The sequence below is a fragment of the Pomacea canaliculata genome, linkage group LG7, assembly GCF_003073045.1.
Source record: "Pomacea canaliculata isolate SZHN2017 linkage group LG7, ASM307304v1, whole genome shotgun sequence".
Taxonomy (NCBI): Eukaryota; Metazoa; Mollusca; class Gastropoda; order Architaenioglossa; family Ampullariidae; genus Pomacea; species Pomacea canaliculata.
The window spans coordinates 26,789,820-26,811,493 of record NC_037596.1 but is presented as its reverse complement, the minus strand read 5'-3'; the positions used below and the strand labels follow the sequence as shown (position 1 = coordinate 26,811,493).

Here is a 21,674-nt window from a genome sequence, read left to right as displayed (position 1 = left end):
TACAGCTTACATTTTTTAGTCACAATTAGTGGTCACATGATTTAGATTCCATTATAATTATCTTCCCTTGTTATCATTTTTATAAGAAACTACAAAAGACTCATCCTCTTTATAGAAACTTTACACTTCGGACTCAAAATCAGCATTTCACCACTAAACAGCAAAAACAATTTGTACGCACAATGATAGCTAATGGGAAGGAAGGCAAGTGATCTTTTGTCTCCTTTTTTTCTCTTTATTGTACTTTAATATTCTGAAACTTTTTTGTACTTAAGTCCAATTATATAAATTTTCAAACATTTTTAAGTACCCCTAAAGTAATAAAATAACTTTTATGTTTTAAAACAGAGTGGCATTTTATAGATGAGGTTCAAGATATTTTCGAAATCCATGAGGCCATATACAGAGAGTTAAACATGCTCTTTTAAAAATAAAATTTCTCTGTTTGTAAATCACATGACTAGTTTGTGCATAGTAAAACTGGCTGCAAGACCCATCAAAATTTAATAAAGGCATCTTGGAATGGGGAACTAATGACTTGTATCTGGAAATGACACTTTTTTGGGTGGATATTAAAGCGAAAGAAAAACATTGCAATTAACAACCCTAATATAGAAAACATGCAGCATTCTCTCCAATTAAAAACATACAAATAAATCATTCATTTCAGAACTTTTTCTATTCGCTATCTCAGTGAAACATCAATACCATTCACATATAAGTGAGAAATCAAACTTGCCATGTATCTGTCCCTTTTGCACATAGGTCACAATGAAAAGATTAACATTTTGTTCATCATCCATTCATCTCTGCTGGTTTACAGGAACTATGCACTGGCGAAGTTTACACACCAATACTTTGTACAATAATCAAATGGTAATCGGAGTCTGTGTGTGCTGCAAAAAAGGTGGCAGGCAAGGGGAAATATACCATGTTGGAGAAAGGTGTTCGATTCCAAAGATTTGAGATGTTTCTCGCTTTGTGATGGTCAACCGTCACATTCATACATGCATTACAAAAAGGTATGACTGAAGCATTCCCCAAAACCACCAATTTACAAGATCCGTGCAGCAAATATACATGCACAAGAATATGTACAGAACGGAAAGGACACAGCATGTGTCAATCTGTGAACGTTTTTTTATTTACCGAATCTCATATATTACACTGTTACATACAAAGACCATCTAGAATCTAAAATAAAACGTCATTTGTGTGGTGAGGCTCTTTTGTAAAATCAAATGAATGCTGAAATTTGGAAAACAAAGATATGAGGACTCAAAAGCCTTTCCACATGCCCTTATTGATACTTGCAAGGAAAAAAAAAAAAAAAACAAAAAACAAACAACCCTGCCATCTATAAAACTGTTAAAACTGAACCCTTTTCTTTGTAGAAAGTGTGCACCTGCCCCTTAGGGTACACAACAGTGCATCTGTTGTGCGCATGCCTATAACGCGACTTAAAACATTTCTCAGCCAGTTTTGACTGATGACCATGCCCACAGATCTGTCACATTTAGTCATACAGATATGAAACCTCCCATACACTCCTTGGGATCTAAAACGTGAGTAAAATAAAGGTAGGGATTAAAAAGCAAACAGAAAAATCACCACCCCACTGATATCTTCATAAAACAAAACCAAAAAAAAAATTCAAGTCAGCCAGGAGCGCCCTCTCCACATTCAGTGACACTGCCTTGGTACACTATGTTTATACATGTACCCCCAAAACCACAGAAATGAAAAATGTGCACATCATATTTGCATATGCCAGGGTATGAGTAAGCAAGCAGGAAATTACCTTAAGTGAAACAATTTCTGCTCAAGATGAAATTTTAGGAATTTATTTTTAAAAAGGGGGTCTATGTGCTGAGGAGAGAGGAGGGGGAAGGCTTTGATGTCTCTACTCACACCCATTGCTTTTCTACCAATAGGAAACATCAGATCAAGCGCTCACTCATTCTTCCATACAAACCATCAATAAATATGTGATGACAATATCTGCTGCTAATTACTGACACTTTGTTTCAATAGCAGAGAAGCAGGCATGATCACAAGACATACCCTGATAAATATGCCTAGCCCCCCATCCCTCCCATAGGCATCTGCACCAGCTTTTGATCTCTCCTGTTTCTTGACACTGTCAATTCTTCAGACGTCCTAGTTATGCATAAGCCCCATATACATGTCCATCAACATGACCATGTCCTAGAATGCATTCTTCTAGATTTTCTGGACACTACTGCAACAGGTTTCATTTTAAACATTTTACTCCGACCTGTTAAAGCGTAGGCCATGTGTTATTTCCTCTGGGTTAAACATCTCTTCTGATTTCATTAGCACAAGCACATGGAATTGTGGTTTGGAAAAATCCTCTAAGACTCCACCCATCATTGCCTATAAAACGTACTGTCTTATAAAGATAAGCAAATTCTTTCTTGGACTCAGCACTACTGACTTGTGTAGGAAATAACTTCTTGGACATTTCTTAAGTTACTTTGAGAAAAACAACCAGTTCCCTGCAAAAAATATACACAAGATAGAATCTAATTTTGAAAAATCAAGTTGTTTTTAAAAGATTCCAACATCGGGAGCAATAAATCACATCATAAATAAAAGACAAAGGGAATTGTAACCATTTAACAATTGGAACCATTATATTGCAAAGGACTCTCAGACACTACAAAACACTTGCACCAATTTACTCACAAATGAGAGAGAAAGGAGGCCACTGCAGTGTACCTACAACAAGACTCACAAATCCAACTATCAATTAAAACACAAATGCTAATTCTTTCAGAAGATAACAAGTCTGTTTTCAACAAATATGCATACACAATACCCCATGCACACAATATTCCCCAGCTGACAAAGCAGAATTAGTAACTCTACTTCTGTCAATTTCTATCTGCTGCTACCTAATAGACTAGTTTTACAAAACTAAACATTTTGGGACAGGCAGGATAAAAAGTGGTGGTTAGGTTCATAAATGTAAAAGGAATGAAAAGAATATAGGAGGGAAATGTTTCATACAGTGCATTGAACTGTCATATCTGCAATCAATAAGCACAAATATAAAATGATCTGTTTCCAATAACCTTGTTTTCTTTCGTTCTAAGTAGTTTAATTTTCGCACTCGAAAACCCACCCAAAAAAAAAAAAAAAAATCCATCACTGACAAAATGAGATTATTTCTTTGCCATTTCTGCACAAACAGTGGCATTTAAAATGTTAAGTTGCTGAGATGACGCTTAATAATCTTCACACCCAAAGCAAATTTTAATAGAGAGTACAGAAGTGGCAAACAAGACAATGCTACATATTATAATGCATTCTGACCAATTAATGTATTTTTAAAAATGGCATTAAAAACTCGCTTGCACACCAAAATAGACCATTGCTATACACTTATCCATCATATGAACACCCAAGTTATCCAAAAGTACAGTACCCAAAGAATCCTGGGCAACATAAACTGGTTGAAAGTACAAAGTCGTACTGACATAGTAATATTTGTCTTCACACTACAAAGTATGTCTTTACAGCTCTTTAACACAAGAACAGCTAACTCTTCCTGTTGCTCTTCCAGCACACTCCATTTGAAATAGCTCTTACTGGCTTAGAAGAAATGTGCATTTATGCACACACACATGCACTCCAATGCTTATTACAGCTGAAAGAAAAAAATCCAGCGGACTTCAAAATGCAGCTTCATAATTCAATGACACCTCTCCTCAACTATTCAACATCTAGATCTGCATTTATTGGTGATGAGTTAACACCTTCTCAACACATAAAAAAAGAGCAAAGATAACTCTCTTCTGAAAAGAGCATACAGTTAGTTCACTTAATGCATTCTGATAAAGTAATAGACATCTTTTTGCAAGTTTTCCGTTAATAAATAGGGCAACAAGATAAGTATGGTACAAAGAGAGAGCGAGGAAAAAAAAGGCCAAGAGAAAACAAATCCAAATATAAAACTGGTTTTTTCTATATGGAATTTCTGCCAATCCAGTCAGTCCTAGAAATTAGCCTAATTCATTCTTGCACCAAATCACTCCCTACATTCTATCACTACAATTGCAAATATAATGAATTCTGTAGTCAACATGAACCAAAGCTCTCTCTGCAAGACATCCGCTATCAAATAGAACCAAAACAGAGGACAGAACTGACCATGCAGCAAGTGAGGAACAAGATAATAAGAAATCTCTACCATTGGGGAGAAATGTGACTGAATTTCTTTCCCTGAAATCCATGGTAACACTACAAAATCACAGGATAAAGATGGTGGTTAGAAAGCCAAAGAATGTCGTCATAGAAAATGTGAAAAACAGGTGGAGCACTCCCTGATCACTTTCACAAAATACACTTCCTTAATCATTACCCCAAACCCCTTGCAAAAAAAAAAAAAAAAAAAAATGTGGGGGTGGGGGCAAAATTCTAATCACAGCTTGCACACCAACAGAACACAACACTAAAGAAATTGTGCTTGGGTAAAAAAAAAAAAAAAAAAAAATCAAATGAGGTTGGAAGGAAGTGGAGGGTGTACAAATGAATCAGTTTCTGGCAGTTGCTTCCTCACACTTCTGCGCAAAGCTCACATTGTTAGGCAGTCATCTCGTTAAAGTACAATCTGCTGTTCCCACAGCCTACTGCAAGCTCTTTTCCAATGCTTAATTTCCTCTTTTGTCGAGTCTTTGCCTCAATCTTTTAAACACATTAAAAAAGAAACTTGCCATATCCCTGCAAAGTAACTGTATGCTGATGTGTTAAGACAGTTGTGTCCTAACCTGGATGTCAAATCACTAAAATTTAAAAAAAAAACAACAACCGCACTTTCAAAAAAAAAAAAAAAAAAAAGCAGCAATGATCTAAACATGACAGTTGGCTGGCTGAAGAAGGGAACTGGGGTGGAGTTGTTTTGCTAAAAGACTTGCTCTTATCATGCTGAAGTCCCAGCTGCTTGCGCTCCCTGAGCCGGCCCGCCAGTGGTTGCCTCCCCTAGGGCAGGGGGTGAATTTGTCCCTCCTTCCTTATTGGTAGGTCCCGGGCCAAGGGAATTCTCGCTTCCCTGAGAGCGTACGTGAGGAGGTATCAGAACTGCATTCAGCTGATGGTCAATGCTCAGTTCTGTAAAAGGGAGAAACATGACATATCAAAACTGAACAAATGACAAGTATTCAATTTTTTAGTTTTTTTAAATCTTGGCCAAAGAATTAGGACAGGAAACAGCTCTCTTGAACATTGCAAGACCTATTATCCTCTTCTTTTGTTGGAAGTCCTGGTTACCTAACTATGGTGGAAAAAACATGGCATGAAAAAACCGAGGATCAAGAATATAAAAAGTTCAGATAAAAGAACCTAGATCACTTTTCACTCATGCAGTTCTCAAGTAAATAATGGGTTACTGATAACAGGAAAAAAATTTCACGCTTTAAATATATATATATGTTCATGCACGCATTCTAAGACTACCATGAGCAAGAGACTGCATTATTTCAAAGAGTATTGACATTAAAAAACTGTTTTCTCTTTGAAGCTTAGTCTGTGAAATTAAACTGTTACAATATAAAAAAAAGTAGTTGTTTAGTGCTAAATACTCAACATAACTTGTTTATGGAACAGTCAAGCTCTTTAATTCTAAATAGCACATATAAATATATAATACAGTATGCAATAGCTTGATATAGATATGTAAAACATATGTTCCTTAAGACATACACCTCATCAACTAGAATATAAACATCACCAAACTGAGGCTACTGCTAGTGGTTGAAAGTGAATATTCTCCATGTGTATTTCTCTTGCGATGTGGCACGATAACAGCAAAGATGCTAAAGCCTTCTTATAATTACTGATCAGCACATGACAGACTTCGGTGTTGCCCATGAACCTAAGTTGTCAAGATTAACACTGCATGTCACATCCATTGTAAAATATCCATCTGGTTGTTTCTATCTTTTCTGCTTGAAAAGCTTATTGTCAAGAGTCCTTGCTACTACCAAAACAGCAGTGCGCATTGTTATGGCATGCATGCATTTGTAACAATATGCCTTTACATACGTTTTAATAGTTGAAAAATAAAAATCTGAGAGAATGAAGCGTTTTTTTTCATAATGTGTAATTAAGTTTTGAACCACTCATTGATCCATTCTCACTCTTTCTGACCAATGGCTGCAAGCTTTCTCCCTGGTCACTTGCTTTTCTCTCGGGCCCCATCCTCTGCTTGCTCCTTAATGGGAACTATCTACAGAAGCAAAACCAAATTAACACACTTCAAGCGTCAAATCACAACAGTTTATTTCAGTATTCATGTCCAACCAAACGGTCTTCTCCACAATCCAAATACAAAACAGTCTGTCACATCTTTTTGATTATAAGTTTTTCAGTCATATTGTCAAGTCAAATCTTGACTGAAACTCTTATGCCTCCAAAACAGAAACAGAGCCAAAACAACTCCTGCACAAACCATACAAGAATATATTTTACAGCCAGTGACACACGCCTGTTATGGCGAAAAAGAATTTACATGAGTTAAGCGCTAGTAAAATTTATGTAGCAGTATTTACAATATTTTGATATTATCTGACATTTAATATTTAGCAGCTGTAGAAGCAGACAATCTTGTGGACTGTATTCCAACCTGAAAGGCCTGCTAATGAACACAAATCTTTAAGACAGCATGACAGGGGCAAGAATATGGTTTAAATCACATAATAAATAAGCAACTCACAGATGAGTGAGCTGATCCAATGGTGAGAACAAGCTTTCACAAATGCCAAGAAAGAAACTACACACAAATCAGCACAGTTTATGGCTACCAACAGCAGTTATCTACAGAAACGTGAACTTGGATCTCTCATTAAAACACCAGCAGGAGATAGAGGGCAGGCAGTAAGCATTCATATTCTCTTCCCCTTGTTAAGACGCACCTTTCTTTCTTGCTCTTTGTGTTTCCCTCCATGTCTATCTCTTCCTTTTACAATGCACACACCAGTCAAAAACTCTTCATTCCCAGGAACTGCAAATAGCTGACATCAAAGTGAGCTAGCTACATTAAAAAAATCTCGACTCATCCATTCCCTTTCCCCTAAAAGTGCTGAAAATGAGGCAGATGGTTAACAGCAACACTAAGCTACTGCCACAAATGTGGAAAGCTTAACGTTAAGGTCATCAGGGGTGACACAGACCACTTGTACAGCACACAGGTCACTGCCCTGTCCCACCTGTAGGTGTGAAGTTGAAGAGAGGTGGTAGTTCCCTGCCATTAGGTAGTCGAGTGTTTGGGTCCCGCAACTCGTCGAAGAATGAGTGGGCACAAGCCTCAAGAGGTTGTATGCGAGCTGATGGGGTGTACTCTAGTAAGCGGCTCACTAGCTGAATGGCCTCTGGTGGTGTTCGAGGGCGAAAAACCTGAAAAAGATTTTTTTTTTTGAGGGGTGAAATGCCAACTAGGAGATACAGAAATTTAAAGGTAAAATGAAAGTTACCTATATTTAAATTTCTGAATCCATTTCCCCAGATACCTTTTTTTTGTATTGGCAAGCAGACTCCACATCTCGAAATTAAGTCAATAAAGCAGAATGGGAATTGTAAGGGTTAAGTGCAGTCGATATTTCCTAGCAAATCTGATGGTACTGCTGTATCAAATTTTTATTAGCCTTGCAATTACTACTGTTACTGTTGCAATGCTGATGCAGATTTCTCCGAGCGCAGTTAGCCATCTACGGACAGGGTGGCTCTCAGGTACCAAAAGCTGTTGACTTCTTACTGATGTTCTCCGTGTAGATTTCTGCTTCACTAGCAATGATTAGAGATTTTTTTTTTGTGCCATTTGAAACCCATGACTGGAAGGAAACTGTCTTGATGAAAATTGCTGTCAATTATTTATAAATGCAAAAAGGCGAATGTAAAAAAAAAATATTGTTTTTTAGGTTTACTGAAATAAATTTTTTTGGCATCTTGGAATGAACAGAAAAGTAATAAAGTCATTGAATAAGAGATTTTATTTTTTGAATGGCTGCTACTTTTACCAGTCGATTGGCATAAATTTTACATTATCTTTGACTGACAATCTCCCTCCAACTAATCGATAAGAAGCAGAAAGATAATGAGAAAGAAATATAAATCTAGGGTTAAAAAAAAAAAAAAAAAGAGAGAGAGAGGAAAAATTTAAAAAAAACTAAATTTCCAACTGTTTTGCCACACTACATCGTTTTGTAATTACGATGACCTGCTGTACCGAGTACAGCTAATTTGAACTGCTAAACAGGCCTGAAAAAACACACACATACACACAATGACAAGACCAGGTGGATAAATGACAATTTGCTTATGTTATTTAAAAAGCATCATTTCAAACAAACAAATAAAAATGGGATGTTATTACATTCCTAACTGTAATAGATCTTTGACATCCACTCGAACAATTAATTAATCAATTACTTTGGTCCAAGGATGAGCCTTGATCTGAGGAAACTTGAACTCAGAATAATTGGGGTTCATCTCACGGATCTGTTCACGTGTAGGTGTACCAAGGACTTTAATAATCTCCACTAGTTGGTCAACACCACTGTCGCCTGGAAAAATGGGCTGCCCTAGTAACAGCTCTGCCAGCACACACCCTGCGGACCACACGTCTGGAGAGAAAACAAAACAAAGCCATCAATGTATGCAGCAACTGTTTCCTTTAAAACTCCCACTTTACTGGTCATTTATGACCATTACACTTCTGTTCCCATTAGGATGGCCAGTGTTACATTACACTTAGCTGTTTAGATGATTACTTCTTTCTGACACCCTCAGGATCTAATGAGTAAAATGACACCACGGTTTATTCACTGTGCTGCTGGTCTATGTAATAAGTAACAAGTATATATAAATATAAATGTTCTTGCTGACTAAAAGTGATAATTTTTTTTTAAATATGACAAACTGTTGTGCTGTTTGACAAGGAAAAAATATGGGTATACAAATGAAGTCTGATTTGTAAAAAAGATAAAAACAAATCACTGGATGAGTATACTACAATATTAAAATGCCCCATGCAATTCAAACTGCTGGAAAACTATCAGCTCCCCAGAAGTTATTAACATTTCAGAAGTGTATGCAGGAAGCTTACCAATCTGACATGTGTAGTCTGTGGCACCAAATATCAATTCTGGTGCACGATAGTAGCGTGAACAGATGTACGATACGTTAGGCTCCCCACGTACTAATACTTTGGCACTGCACACATCATGAATAAATGCCCCTTTCAATATGTTGTTTCCTGACAGTCACAGCATTTGGGAAGAATCAGGCAGCTGCAGCTTTATTAAATACAAAGTAAATTTTGTCAGCAGCACAGCTTGTAATGAACTGGAAATTAGCGCAGTATTTTAAAATATAATCCTGATAAATATGTAGCAAACAGTCACTCACTAGATCAACTTCTTGAAATTAAAAAAAAGAAGAAACCAACCAAAAAACCCAACCCCGCTTTAAAAGGGATGGCCCGCATTATAGAGTCTATTAAAGGAAACCTCTATATCTTCTAACTTTATCTGAAGATATAAAATCTTGTGAGTTGGGTTCCTATAAAGACATTACTGAAAGTCATAAAAACATAAAAAGCAGCTACCAGATTGCAAAAACCTTAAATATGTATAGACCCACGGAAAATTGTTTTAATCTCCCAAAAGGAAGCTAAAACTTAAAAAAAAAATTATAAGCAGTGAAATTCTTTTCTCAATTAAAAAAAACAAAAAAAAACAAAAGGCAACATTTGAGAAATCCTAGATATATAAAGATTCTGATCCCTTTGTAACCATTTTTGAAGTACTTTCAGAAAATCTTTTACTGTTGTCCATGACTTACAGGTCTTACCTCTCTCATTCACCGACAAAGGAAAAAAAAAAAAAAACAAAAAAACAAACAAAAAACACACACACAAAAAAACATTCCTTGAAAAGTATAAAAAGTAGTTATTGAAACTTTAAAAAAATTAAAATTTTCATTTAACTGGTTTTCTGCAGAATTAATAAGTGCTTTATAATTTAAAGAAAGAATGGTATTTAAAAGGGGAGAATAAGTGAAATGACTGAAGTAGTAACAGTCTTAGTAATGTCTATGACTAAGGAAAAGCAACTAGCAATAAGTACATTACTTTTTACCACATGCTTCTGATCAATGCAAATGTTGCTACTAAACAAAAAAGACATTTTTATTTTAAATGGTTCATTACACCAGCAAGGACCATAGATAATAAACTGGACTGCTGGAGGTTGGCGAAGACCAACGTTTTATCTCTTGTGATGTAGTAAGCTGTTAGGTCTTGGTGAGCCCTTTGAAAGCCAAAATATAGAAGCACAGAAAGTGAGGACAGATCATGCCTAGATTCTTAGCATCAACCCTATGTTTCCTAGATGCTTGTTGCTTAAGGAGATTTTTTTCTTTGGTTTTGCAAAAGTCACTGACCTTCACTCTCCCTGGCTTAAAGAGCCATAAACAGAAACCTGAGATTTTGAATGGCTGTCAATGTGAGATTTCTTCCTCTTTGTGCTGACAGTGAAACCAGAAACTGATTTGTTAAGATCCTGTTCTAGAAGCCACAGTGAAAAATTTAGCCTGTCAGCAATTTCCTCTATATATGATCCTTGACACACAGTGATACTCCTGTATAAATACTGCATACACTATATAAATGCTTTGCGAACTAAACTGCTTCGGTGCAAGTTCTGAGCTGGATGATACAAGAATCAGATACAAATAAGCAGACTGCCTAACCACATGCGCCTCTTGCATCTACCTCAACAATTAACAGTAATTTGTACCAGCATGATAAAAAAAAAAAAAAAAAAAAAAAAAAAGCCACTAATATACATATACAAGTAAGAAATTATAATCACACATGCAGTTGTATGCAACCAATTTTTCCTTTTGTTCCCAAGCACGTCTACATTATGCTGGTATAAATAGAAAACCATAGCATGAAATCACTCTTGCAGTGATTTATTTTACACCATAGAGCACCAAACCTCCTCTATTCCCCAGTTTTGTTATTTTTCAAAATTTATAAAGTATGCTGACAAACGAACGTCTTACCTTCCAAAATCACATAATTTGAGCACTCCCGTTTCCGGATCTAACAGCAGATTCTGAGGTTTAATGTCACGGTGGCATACTCCCTGTGAGTGAATGTAAGCCAGACTTCGGAACAACTGGTACATATATAGCTGCAACAAACATGATTATTATTCACCATTATTAGTTTGACAGTCTACACATCTACATGCCAAACTTTCTGACAGGAAAGAATAATATGTTGATTTGTATAGTGTTTTACCCCACCATTAAAGTCGGGCTAAAAGCGCTAGGCATGACTGTCCACAATTCATGGCGACCACAGTTATGTGGGAAAATAGTCTCATGTTGTAACTGCTTGGTTAATATAACTTCTTTTTGTACATTAGATAACTAGTGATGTAAGTTTTCTAAATCAATCCATTTAACAGCCACCTGCAGTCCTGCTGGCGAGTGATGAGCTAGATACACTGAGGTCTTATCTTTGTGACTTTTGTCTATTCCTGTATATAGCTGATAGACACAGGCCACCCTGTCAAACCGGACGATGATCACTTTTGATGGCAATGACCCACTAATATTTAGAGTGATCTTCACCTTGTTTTCTGCCAGTGGTGGGCAGGTGATGTCATAAGACTGATTTGCTGGTGGAGAATCAGACAGCTGAGATTTGGAACAAGCACAATGCTTTATTACTGATTTTTCACTCTTGAATCTATAAACTTTACCAGGTACTTGTTTTAGCAAGTTGTCTGCTCTGGGCCCCGTGCTGGCTCCCAACGGGAGTTCAGATCTACAGCTCAGAAAGCTAGTGTGTCATCAGTAGGAATGCAGAAGAGATCAATAGAGACTGGGGTCAAGGGAGCTAAAATCGCCAGAAGACTACTCGTATCGATTCAATCACAGAGCAGAGGAAAACTGCATGAACATTTTTAAAGCATAGGACTGACTGTGCAATCTTCAAGATCTCCAGAAGAAACAGTTACGCAGTAAACACCAGAAGTTGATGGAAAATCCAAAAGTCGCAAAAGAAAACAAAAGTCCTGCAAAGTAACGATGCAACAAAAAAAAGCACCAGCCTACACAACAGGCACCAAAAACACAACAAACTAATAAAAATAAAAAAATTGTGGAGAGGCGTATCCCTCCTCAAAGATGCAGCATGATGTGAGAGTACTTGTGGGGCCAGATGGAAGCCATTTAAATAATAATGGCCACTTGGGTAGCCAGCAAAGTGTGTGCTTACCTTCCTTGAGTTGAACCATTGTTTTCTACCACAGACTAAAAAATTCAGACTTTAAGAAAGAAATAAAGATGGAATTTTGCATAGAGCTATTTTGATGAAAAGAAAGTGAAAACCTAATAAAAAATATATAAAACGAATGATTGTTGTAAAGTCAACACTATCACAGGCATTTAAAAAAAATGGCATACCTTGATATAGAGTATTGGGATTGTTTGTTTGGATTTGCTGTAATGACGTGCCACGCGATACACAGTCTCGGGTACATATTCCAAGACCAGATTAAGAAACACTTCATCTTTCTGCAGAAGGAGAAAACCCTATTATTTTTGCATTAACATGTGAAAAAATAAAACAAAATGCAAAAGCTAAATTATATACTGAACATTGTAAATTGAATATAAGAAATACCACAGGATAAACTTTCTCAATAAACTCTTTACAATTTAACTCTTTGAGTCTGGGCTGGACAAATATGTCAGCAACTATTAACACTGAGCCACCCACTCATGCCTATCATATTCAATAATTTTTGCTACAAAACCATGTAAACAAAACAGTTACTTAGCTAGGTGAATAACATTTACAAACAGTTGCATCCTTTAATGCAGGAACAGGAAATAATTTGAAGATTTTACTTTTTGTGGCTGTACTATTCTTTACAAACATGACTGCGACACAAGTCACAAATACAGCCAGCATTTTTTTTTATATCCTTTTCAAGCCTTTTTGTAACACTTAAGTTTAAGCATCATAAGACATGTTTATTCATTGCTATAGGGTGTGCAATAATAAAAATCCATTTAATACAGGACTAATCACCACAGTAATCAATAACTGTGAGTAAGCCACTAGCAAAAATTTCTTTTTTGAAAATACAATCTGATATATTTTATTTCCTTTGGATTTACAAGAAAGTGCAGTTTCATTTTCTTAACATTGAGCTTTAAGACCAGACACATCCTGAAAAATATACATCTATTCGTTTTGATATAATTTACATTTCCCTAGCTTGAAGCAAAAAAAAAATTATTTTTTTTTGACACATCATACAAACAGTTACCATGGAAACAATCAAAGATGGCACACAATCAAGTTTAAAAACTTAGAACTTTTTTCCTATTATGAGTAAACTCTACATTTTAAAGTTTGGAAATCACTAAATGGTATGTTTACAATTAAGTAAAGGTTTAAAACAGTGTAACTAGTACATTTATAAGCATTCACACCTAGTCCTAATCATTACCAAGTAGTAAAATTTGAAGCTTTTTTTTCTCCTAAAGACACCACAGGATTGATAGTGATTTCTACAGCAGATTTAGGTGCACTTATATCATTAAAAAAAAAAAAATTGGCCTTCACAACGGTCTTAGTATGCAGTTGTCATTTTCCTACTTTCACATACAATTCTGTAAAGAAATGAGCCCTTGATGTAGTGTAAACGTCTCAAGAAGAAAAGAACCTCTAACTAGCTTTGAGTTATGTTCAACATTTGTTTTACATTTGGAAGGCATGCACAAAAGGTTTGTAGGACACCTGAAAACTTCCGAAGTTTGTTCACATGATTCTAATGCAGCCAAAGGCAGTAGTAGTTGATAATAAATAGTTATATTCAAAAAAGTAGTAGTTGATAATAAATAGTTATATTCAAAATTCATACATGCTGTCCGTATCAGGAAATTTTTTGCTTTTTGTCTTAGAAAAAAAAAAAGTGAGAATCTGGGTGTGGAAATTTCCACTGGCTCTGAACTTGGTCTCATTTAAAATGAAAATGAATGCTCTTTTCTGATGGTATTTCAAAACATGGACTGTTCTGCTATGTTCCAAATGTTCTCTATTTTTGGTAATTCTGCACAGAGCAAGAACAAATATAAAATCAGTCACTGCCTTTAAAGACAAAATGTACATTTCTACAGGGTTTTGAGAAGCAAAAAAAAAACCACACACAACAAAAAAACTTGGAGAGTGGATAGATGTTTAACATTCATAATATGACATAGCTCAAAATGGATAAAATTTAAAGTGCCATCAAATTTCAGGGCTGCATTTGGCCTTATTTATAATACTGATTTACCTTCTTATCATGTTTATTTATTTTTTTTTGAAAATAATTTAAATTAGTGCAAACCTGGGTATCAGAATAAAATGTTAAATCCTTGTGTTAAGGCTTCTTGAAAAGCCAATGCAATTTTTGACTACAGTCAAATCTCGCTACTATGCCACCTCGCTACTATGCCACTCTCGGTATTATACCACTTTTGCTCGGTCCCGACAAAATTCAATGCAAAATAAATTTACTATGCTACCACCTACTCTCGCTTCTATGCCACCTGCCGAGGAAAAGATGCACGAGAATGAGGAGATTGAGCTGTCTGACTTTCTCAAAGCCGACGAGCGCCTCGCAACTGGCGGGTCTTTCACGATGGAAGAGATTGCGGAGATGCTGTGCAGTGAGAAGCCGGTAAAAAGTGAAGAGGACGAGATCGAGGAAGCCCAGCGAGCTTGAAGCACCATCGGAAGTTCTTACAACAGAGAAGCGGGAAGCTCGGTGTGATGCCAGCATGCCATCGACTAGACAACGAGATGTACGAGATCCGCCGAAAGAACATATGCCAGCCGACAATCCTTGAGAGCTTTGGACTGACGGGTAACTTGAGCAAATAAAGCTGTTTTTATGAACCCTCGCTACTATGCCACTCTCGCTACTATGCCACTTTTGCTGGGTCCCGGTAGGTGGCATAGTAGCGAGATTTGACTGTATATGCTTGAAAATGAACTGTGAAGAGGTGAAAGATTTCTGTACGAAAAAAATTGCTGAAAAGTTTAAAACTCTCAGGTACTGATTTGTCATCCAAGTTAAAAATGATGTATAAGTGTTCTTTATCAATATCTGCAGCACTGTTATGTGCATATACAATGATCTCTGTTCTTTACAAACCAATGAGTGATTTGTCCATTATGCTTCCATCTTTATACAGTTAAATAATAAACTATTACAACAAACCTGAATAAACAGCAATCCCTTCTTTTTAGGCCAAAGCATCTTCCAACCTTTGTTTAGGACATTGGGGAGCTGAGATGTTAAGAGACCACACTTTGCACAGGGCCAGCTTTTTGTGAGGGCAATGTCCATATCCTCTCCATCCAGATGAATCACCTTTCGCCAACCCTCAATGGAATCAGGTACCCATTCCCAAACGTTGGGTCAACTGGGCGAAGTCCACTGCACCATACGGACATCAAACCAGTGTGCCTCTGGGTTCAGATGCCAGTCCTCTAACCTCTAAGCTATCTACTTCCCCTACTTCTTTTTTGCCATTAGACTAGTGACAGGGTCAAGAGCACATTCACGTTAGCTGGAAGCTAATGTCTAGAACTCGGCAAAAATGCTCTCCAAATGTTATCAGTTTAGCAGATTGCTAGGTGCTACCATCCAGCTAGCACATGGACTTGATTGCTTTGTTTTTCATCAGCTTTGTTTTGGTGTTCATCTTCATCTGGAAGTAGTGGTGGGAGAGCTAAGTGGAATGATGATAGTCCTCTCTTCACAGACTGATCTGATAAAACACTTACAAAGCAGCAATGAGTGTCTGCCGGTTGGCTTCATTGTTAGGATTAGATGTGCTGGAAAATTAAATATATGATGTCATGGGGATATAATAATAAATCTTTAACTAAAAATGACCTATGTGTGTTAGAGAAACTGTAAATATTTAAATGACCATCTAGAAAACACTTCTTTCGGCGTGTCTTTCTTACCTTTTCACCAGATGAGTAAAAGAAGAACTTCAGTTTCACAATGTTTTGATGTTCCAGTTTACGCATAATTTGTAATTCACGATTCTGCAATGTAAAACATCATAAATACAACAAACCTATGTTGCAAAAAAGCAGGAAAAATGCTGTTACACTCATTATAAGTGATGCAGGTTAAATATTTTTAATCTACAATTAAATTACTGCACAGTTTGTAATCATTACCTTAAAACGCTTGTCCTGCAAAACCTTTTTGATGGCAACCAGCTCTGATGTGTCAACTAACTTTGCTTGGTATACCACACCAAAGGATCCGTTGCCAATGACTTTAGCATCTGTATAGCTGACTTCTTGTGGCCGATCTGGTCCCTGCCCAGAGGTTGCCAGTACTGTTGTGACCTTGCTTCCATCTTTACCTGAAAAATTAAGCCCTTTGATACTGCATATAGTCACTTGTTTTTTGCTGCTGTTTCTCAGCTGAGACAAAACACCTTACTATTAACCATCAACCAAGACAACTATTAACAACCAAGAGGCATGATATAATGACCTAAATGCTTTAATGGTATCAAAGGATAGAACATTAATAAACAAAAGAAGCAAAAATTAATTTTAAAAAGTTTATAAAATTATATCTGACAACATTTTATAAGATTCTTAGAGAAGCATTTACTATTTCAGAAAACCAATATCCATGTTTATCTTAATGCTCTCAAAGACACTTGAAAAGGCAGTTTGGATAGCTTATTTTCATCATTCTCCTTAGACCAATGAATGCTTGCATATTAGAATGGATAGGATGTAGGTAACGTTTCCTCAAATAAAAAAAAAATTCATTTAAAAAAATGCTTGTTCCATCAACACTTTTCAATCTTATCAAATACCTGCATCCGTCTCATTCTGTAGGGCATAACACAAGATTCTGTAACTAGGATATATCTGGACTATGGATATATCTAGACTACTGCCACATCTTTCCCAGTTGATGGTTACAGGTGGAAATCTCATTTTTACTAAAAAATCTCAATATCTTTAAAGTAAAAAAAAAAAAAAAAAAAAAATACGGCTGTATCTTAAGTTATATTGTTGTTTTTAGGCTAAAAACACTAGATTTGGTTTTAAAAATGCTGTACACATCAGCATAATGGCCTATTTAAGCCATGTGTTACTAAAATACTGTAATATATGTCTGGTTTTATATTTGGTAAAGTTATGAAACAGACGAATTACTGCTGACTGAATATGCAATATTATGAAGAAGGCCCTTCTGCTGGGTGGTTAGTACACTTCACATTGGCAAACAAGGCCCTTAGATCATTTTGGCCAGTATACAGTGCTTAAGAAACTAAACGCAGCTGTGTTCTTCAGATAAGTATTCAACAGAAAGTCATAGAGCATACAGACATGAATACATTCCACTCACCCACACGCAAACATATGTATGAAAAAGCTGGATTGGAAATATAATATAAAACAGGAGCAAACTTTTTTTTCAACATAATATTTGATGACATGCGAACATAAAGTGCAGGCACTCATACATTTTAAGAATCAGTTTATAAAAGTTGGGTGAAAGTACTCTGTACATATTTCTGTTATAACTTTGAATATTTCATTAACTTCAAAAGGAACTACTATATTTTCCTGAAATCTAAACAATAATAATTTACTTATCTTTAGGAATGCAAATAATAAAAAAATAACACAAATGAGTTACATCCCTAATACTCTTACAAAGGAATATTCATGTGAAAACCAAATATCTTCTCAGGGCTTCTGCTAAGGTTAAATTCTTTTGGGGTCCCAGGGACCCCTTTTTCAGATTTCTAAAGGGTCCCAGGCTAACTCTAAGGGGTCCCTTTACAATCTGAAAAAATATCAACAAATCAACATACTTTGTTCAACTGTCTTTCAGACACACAAAGCACTGAAATGTCTCGGCAGAAACGGCGAGATTTTTGTGCTGTGAAGTTTATGCAAGCATCTGTGATGAGCTTATGCTCACTGTACTTGGGGTGCTCACTTTCTTTCCATTTCTGGGACGATGATTTTAATCACGCTGTCAACCAATCTTGGAAATAGGTTAATGAACTCTTCCCGGTAAGGGAAAAAAACTCAGTGCAAGGGAAGTTACTCTCACCTTGTAGCATACAACAATAGATTGGGCTACGATGTCAGACACTACACTTACCCAATTTTGTATCTGTTCTCATTGACGAAAATTGAAGGTGTCCTCCGAACTTTTAATGCGTACTGTACGCAATTTTTTGCGTAAGCAGAAGCCCTGCATCTGTAAGTTTCTGACTAGAGCAGTTCTTTTGCCTGCTGGTACATGTGTCTCATATTTATTGTTTTCTGTCTAGAAGAAGCTTGTACAATCATTTAAAGGGACTTTAAAGCACAAAATCTGCCAAAAGGAGCTCTTAAAATTTAAAGGATTTGGTGCCCGAACCCATGAAATTATATCACATTGTGGAATACGCCTGGGATATAAAACATGAAATCTCAGCAACAAGAACAAATACTTAGAAGTTTCCTGGCATCAAGGATCAAAGTAATAATATTAACACATAAACAGTGATGTCTACTTTTCCCTGCAAATTCATCAATGAAACCTTCAATGATGATATCTGGGGGTCATTATTGTTACTGATGCTGCATGTCTCTCAATGACTGAGTGTTCACACAAGCTAAAATATTATATATATTCTAGAATTCTGACCTATTCACTTCTTTTCACTGTTTTAAAATGTGATTTCTGTGTGCCATAGTGAACATGCATTTGTTGCTGCTGATTTATTTTTGTCAACAGTGGTTGACTCGTCAGTTGTTAAATAAACTCAGAGCAGTGGCCAAATTGATTTAAGCGTGGTTGACTCAATATCCCTTCCTCCCTCCCTACCTCAGACGTGACGGACTACTTACATTTATTGCTCTTATAGCCTTTTGGGTATAAACTCTTCACTTTTATATTATGATTCTATTTTTAATTTAATTTGAAAAGAATTAATTTTTTTTTGTTTTGTTATTGCATACCCTGGAGGTAAGGGTAAGTTATCTACACCTTAAAAACTTATGATCTTGTCAGCTGCTACACATACAAAAATTGGAAGACCCTTTTGTAGAGGTTCTTTGTAATTTAGTGCTCCAAAGCCTATAACACTATCAAGCACCTTTTATAGTGTAATATACTTAAAGACTGCTGTCACAATAAAATACTGCTAAGTAGATTTGTGCGACATATTATCTTTTCCACTTTTCTACTTGGCAGTAGCCTTAATTCTTTTGTGATCCACTTGAACAGTTCCTACTTTTTAGGGTAGTGGTGATCAATAGCCTAACTAAACTGATCAAATTCTGCACATTTGAACAACTAAACTGTTTCATCAAAAATAAATACAATAATAATTATTCAATATTAGATTTATGCCACAAAATACTTTGCTTTAATGTTAACATGCAATAAAATGCTGAAGTTAAATAGTTTGTAGTTGTTACAATGGCCTTTGAACAAACTTTTACCAAGCAAAAAATAAAAATTAAAAAAAGGCCAAAAGGAAAGGCTTCAGAAACTGCATACTGTCATTAAGTTTCCTAATAAATCAGCATACTTAAAAAAAAAAAATTCATTTTCAATATTAAAAAAGGGATACCTTTCCGACAATTTTCACAAATGATACTACTATACCAATTTAAATAGAAAACACTTAAGCTTATAAAAAATTATATTGCAGCAAACTGTTATTTGGTGCAGACATTACATTAAGAATCAAAACAAAATGTAACCATTTTAATATTATATCAGAAATCAAACTAAGGTGATCATTAAGAGAAAACAAGACTTGGACCATGTAAATATGCAAAGGATGTATATTCCAGGAAAACTCCTCACCATGCTTTCATCATTTGCCTTATATTAAACAAGCAGCTTCAACATAGGTAGGGGCCTGGGATGATTTGGCTTTTGGTGTTGAGACAATGTGGACATAGCTCAGATGATTTGACTGAGACTGTGGGACAATATAGTCTTGGGGTAAAACGACCCATAAGAGATATTACTTTGAGCCTAGGTTGAGTCAGTTCAACCACCTGCATTTAGCTGGGCATTTGTGCAATGTTTAAACACTAAACACAGATAACAAGTAAAATAAATGCTGACACTTAAGACTAGTGGCTGATGAGTGCATAAATGCAGACCGATCGACAGTTACAAGCAGACAACCATTTCTTTCTAAACAAGACTAAACTGACACAGTACCCATTTTGAAATCAATGGTTAACATTTGCATGTCCCTTTTTATCTTTAAATTTCAGGAAAAATTTTTGTTTTTACAATCTGTAACAATAACTGCATCAGATCAAATTCATGTAATCTGAATACACATAAATTGTCAACAGTGTAAGAAATCCAGATGGCAATTACATCATTTAAACATGTACCGAGAGTTATGAAAAGATCAATCCATGGTAGAATTTCTCGTGTTTATTATTATTCTACTTTTCTGTTCTATACTAAAGTAATATTAAGCTTCAGAAGCTTTGTAGGCAAGATGTGGTAAAGTAAATAAAACTGTTAATGAAATCTACACAAATAAGCATTACCTTGTACCTACTTACTACCTCAACACAAGTATTCGCCTTTTGGGTAGTAACATGGTCAGCATGTAGAATAATGAAACAATATGCACTGAGGTAAAGAAGAAACAATCTAGAAGAAGTATACTCTTTACCTTATACAGAGTGAAGAACAATAACAGAACTTAAAGGGTCCAGAAGACAACTCATGTCAACGGTTAATCGTAAAACTAAATTTACCTCGCAAAGTTTGAGTGTTAATTATTTTCACGTTGCATCTGACAAATAACTTTGATTCTAGCTCGCTAAATGTTATTCCCTTGTCAAAAACGATTAGTAGCACACAAACCTTTCAGACTCTGGAGTGTTGTCTGCACAGCGAAATGATTGTCTTTACTTTTTTCACCCACAGCGAAATATAAAATGTATTACAAAACGTTTGCAATAGATTGTATACTGAAGGCGAATGATCGGACCCTTTGGTAGAGTACCTATTGATGATGCAAATTTACATAAACTTGCTAAAAACATAGGCATCGTTCTACGTATTTCAATGCAGAAGATTGATCGACCGCCATCTTTGAAGGTCTAAACAGCATGGCTGACCCAAAAAATGCAACACTTACTGATGGTCCTCATGCCTCCAAAGGGTGTATTTTGACCTGGTTTTCCACCTTCTGCGAACGATGTAGTTCTCGGTCGTCCGCTCATTATAGTCCCGACTCAGTTCTCAAATCAGTCCCACTTCCGCTCTGTAATCCAACGGGATCTGTTACATTTCAAGAGAAACCAGGGTCGATCACGAAGTATATTTCACAAAATTATTCCACCGTGGGAAACAAGGATGCCTCTTCCCTTGGGCATCTGAGGTAAAGGCGGTGTCTTTGGGAAAGTAGAAAACTTAGTGTATACCAAAAGAGTCCACTCATCACAGGCAGATGAAACAAGAACTATCAAATTTACAGGTTTGTATGTTGTTTCCAATGGCTGTTCAGTTCCGTGCTATGATGGGGGATGTATTAGCGAAATATGA

At 36.0% G+C, this 21,674-nt stretch overlaps 1 protein-coding gene across 1 annotated transcript; it reads right to left on the bottom strand.

Annotated features, from left to right (window-relative positions):
- Positions 1–660: 660 nt before the first annotated feature.
- Positions 661–21,655, bottom strand: LOC112569067 (glycogen synthase kinase-3 beta-like). Its single transcript, XM_025246726.1, has 9 exons — positions 21,268–21,655; positions 16,292–16,482; positions 16,070–16,153; positions 12,502–12,612; positions 11,089–11,219; positions 9,125–9,231; positions 8,449–8,642; positions 7,230–7,416; positions 661–5,133 (listed from the first exon to the last, which is right to left on the bottom strand). The coding sequence occupies exons 1-9, from the start codon at positions 21,350–21,352 to the stop codon at positions 4,946–4,948; spliced, it is 1,278 nt and encodes a 425-aa protein (XP_025102511.1). The 5' UTR covers positions 21,353–21,655; the 3' UTR covers positions 661–4,945.
- Between the last annotated feature and the right edge of the window lie 19 nt (positions 21,656–21,674).

Bases quoted from the DNA above. Each gene is read 5' to 3' on its own strand.
- LOC112569067 (XM_025246726.1), bottom strand. From the start codon at position 21,352: ATGAGCGGACGACCGAGAACTACATCGTTCGCAGAAGGTGGAAAACCA. The intron at 16,154-16,291 runs GTAATGATTACA...TTTACATTGCAG, and splicing joins TGCAGGACAAGCGTTTTAAG to AATCGTGAATTACAAATTAT. The intron at 12,613-16,069 runs GTAAGAAAGACA...CTCCTTCTGCAG, and splicing joins TTTACTCATCTGGTGAAAAG to AAAGATGAAGTGTTTCTTAA.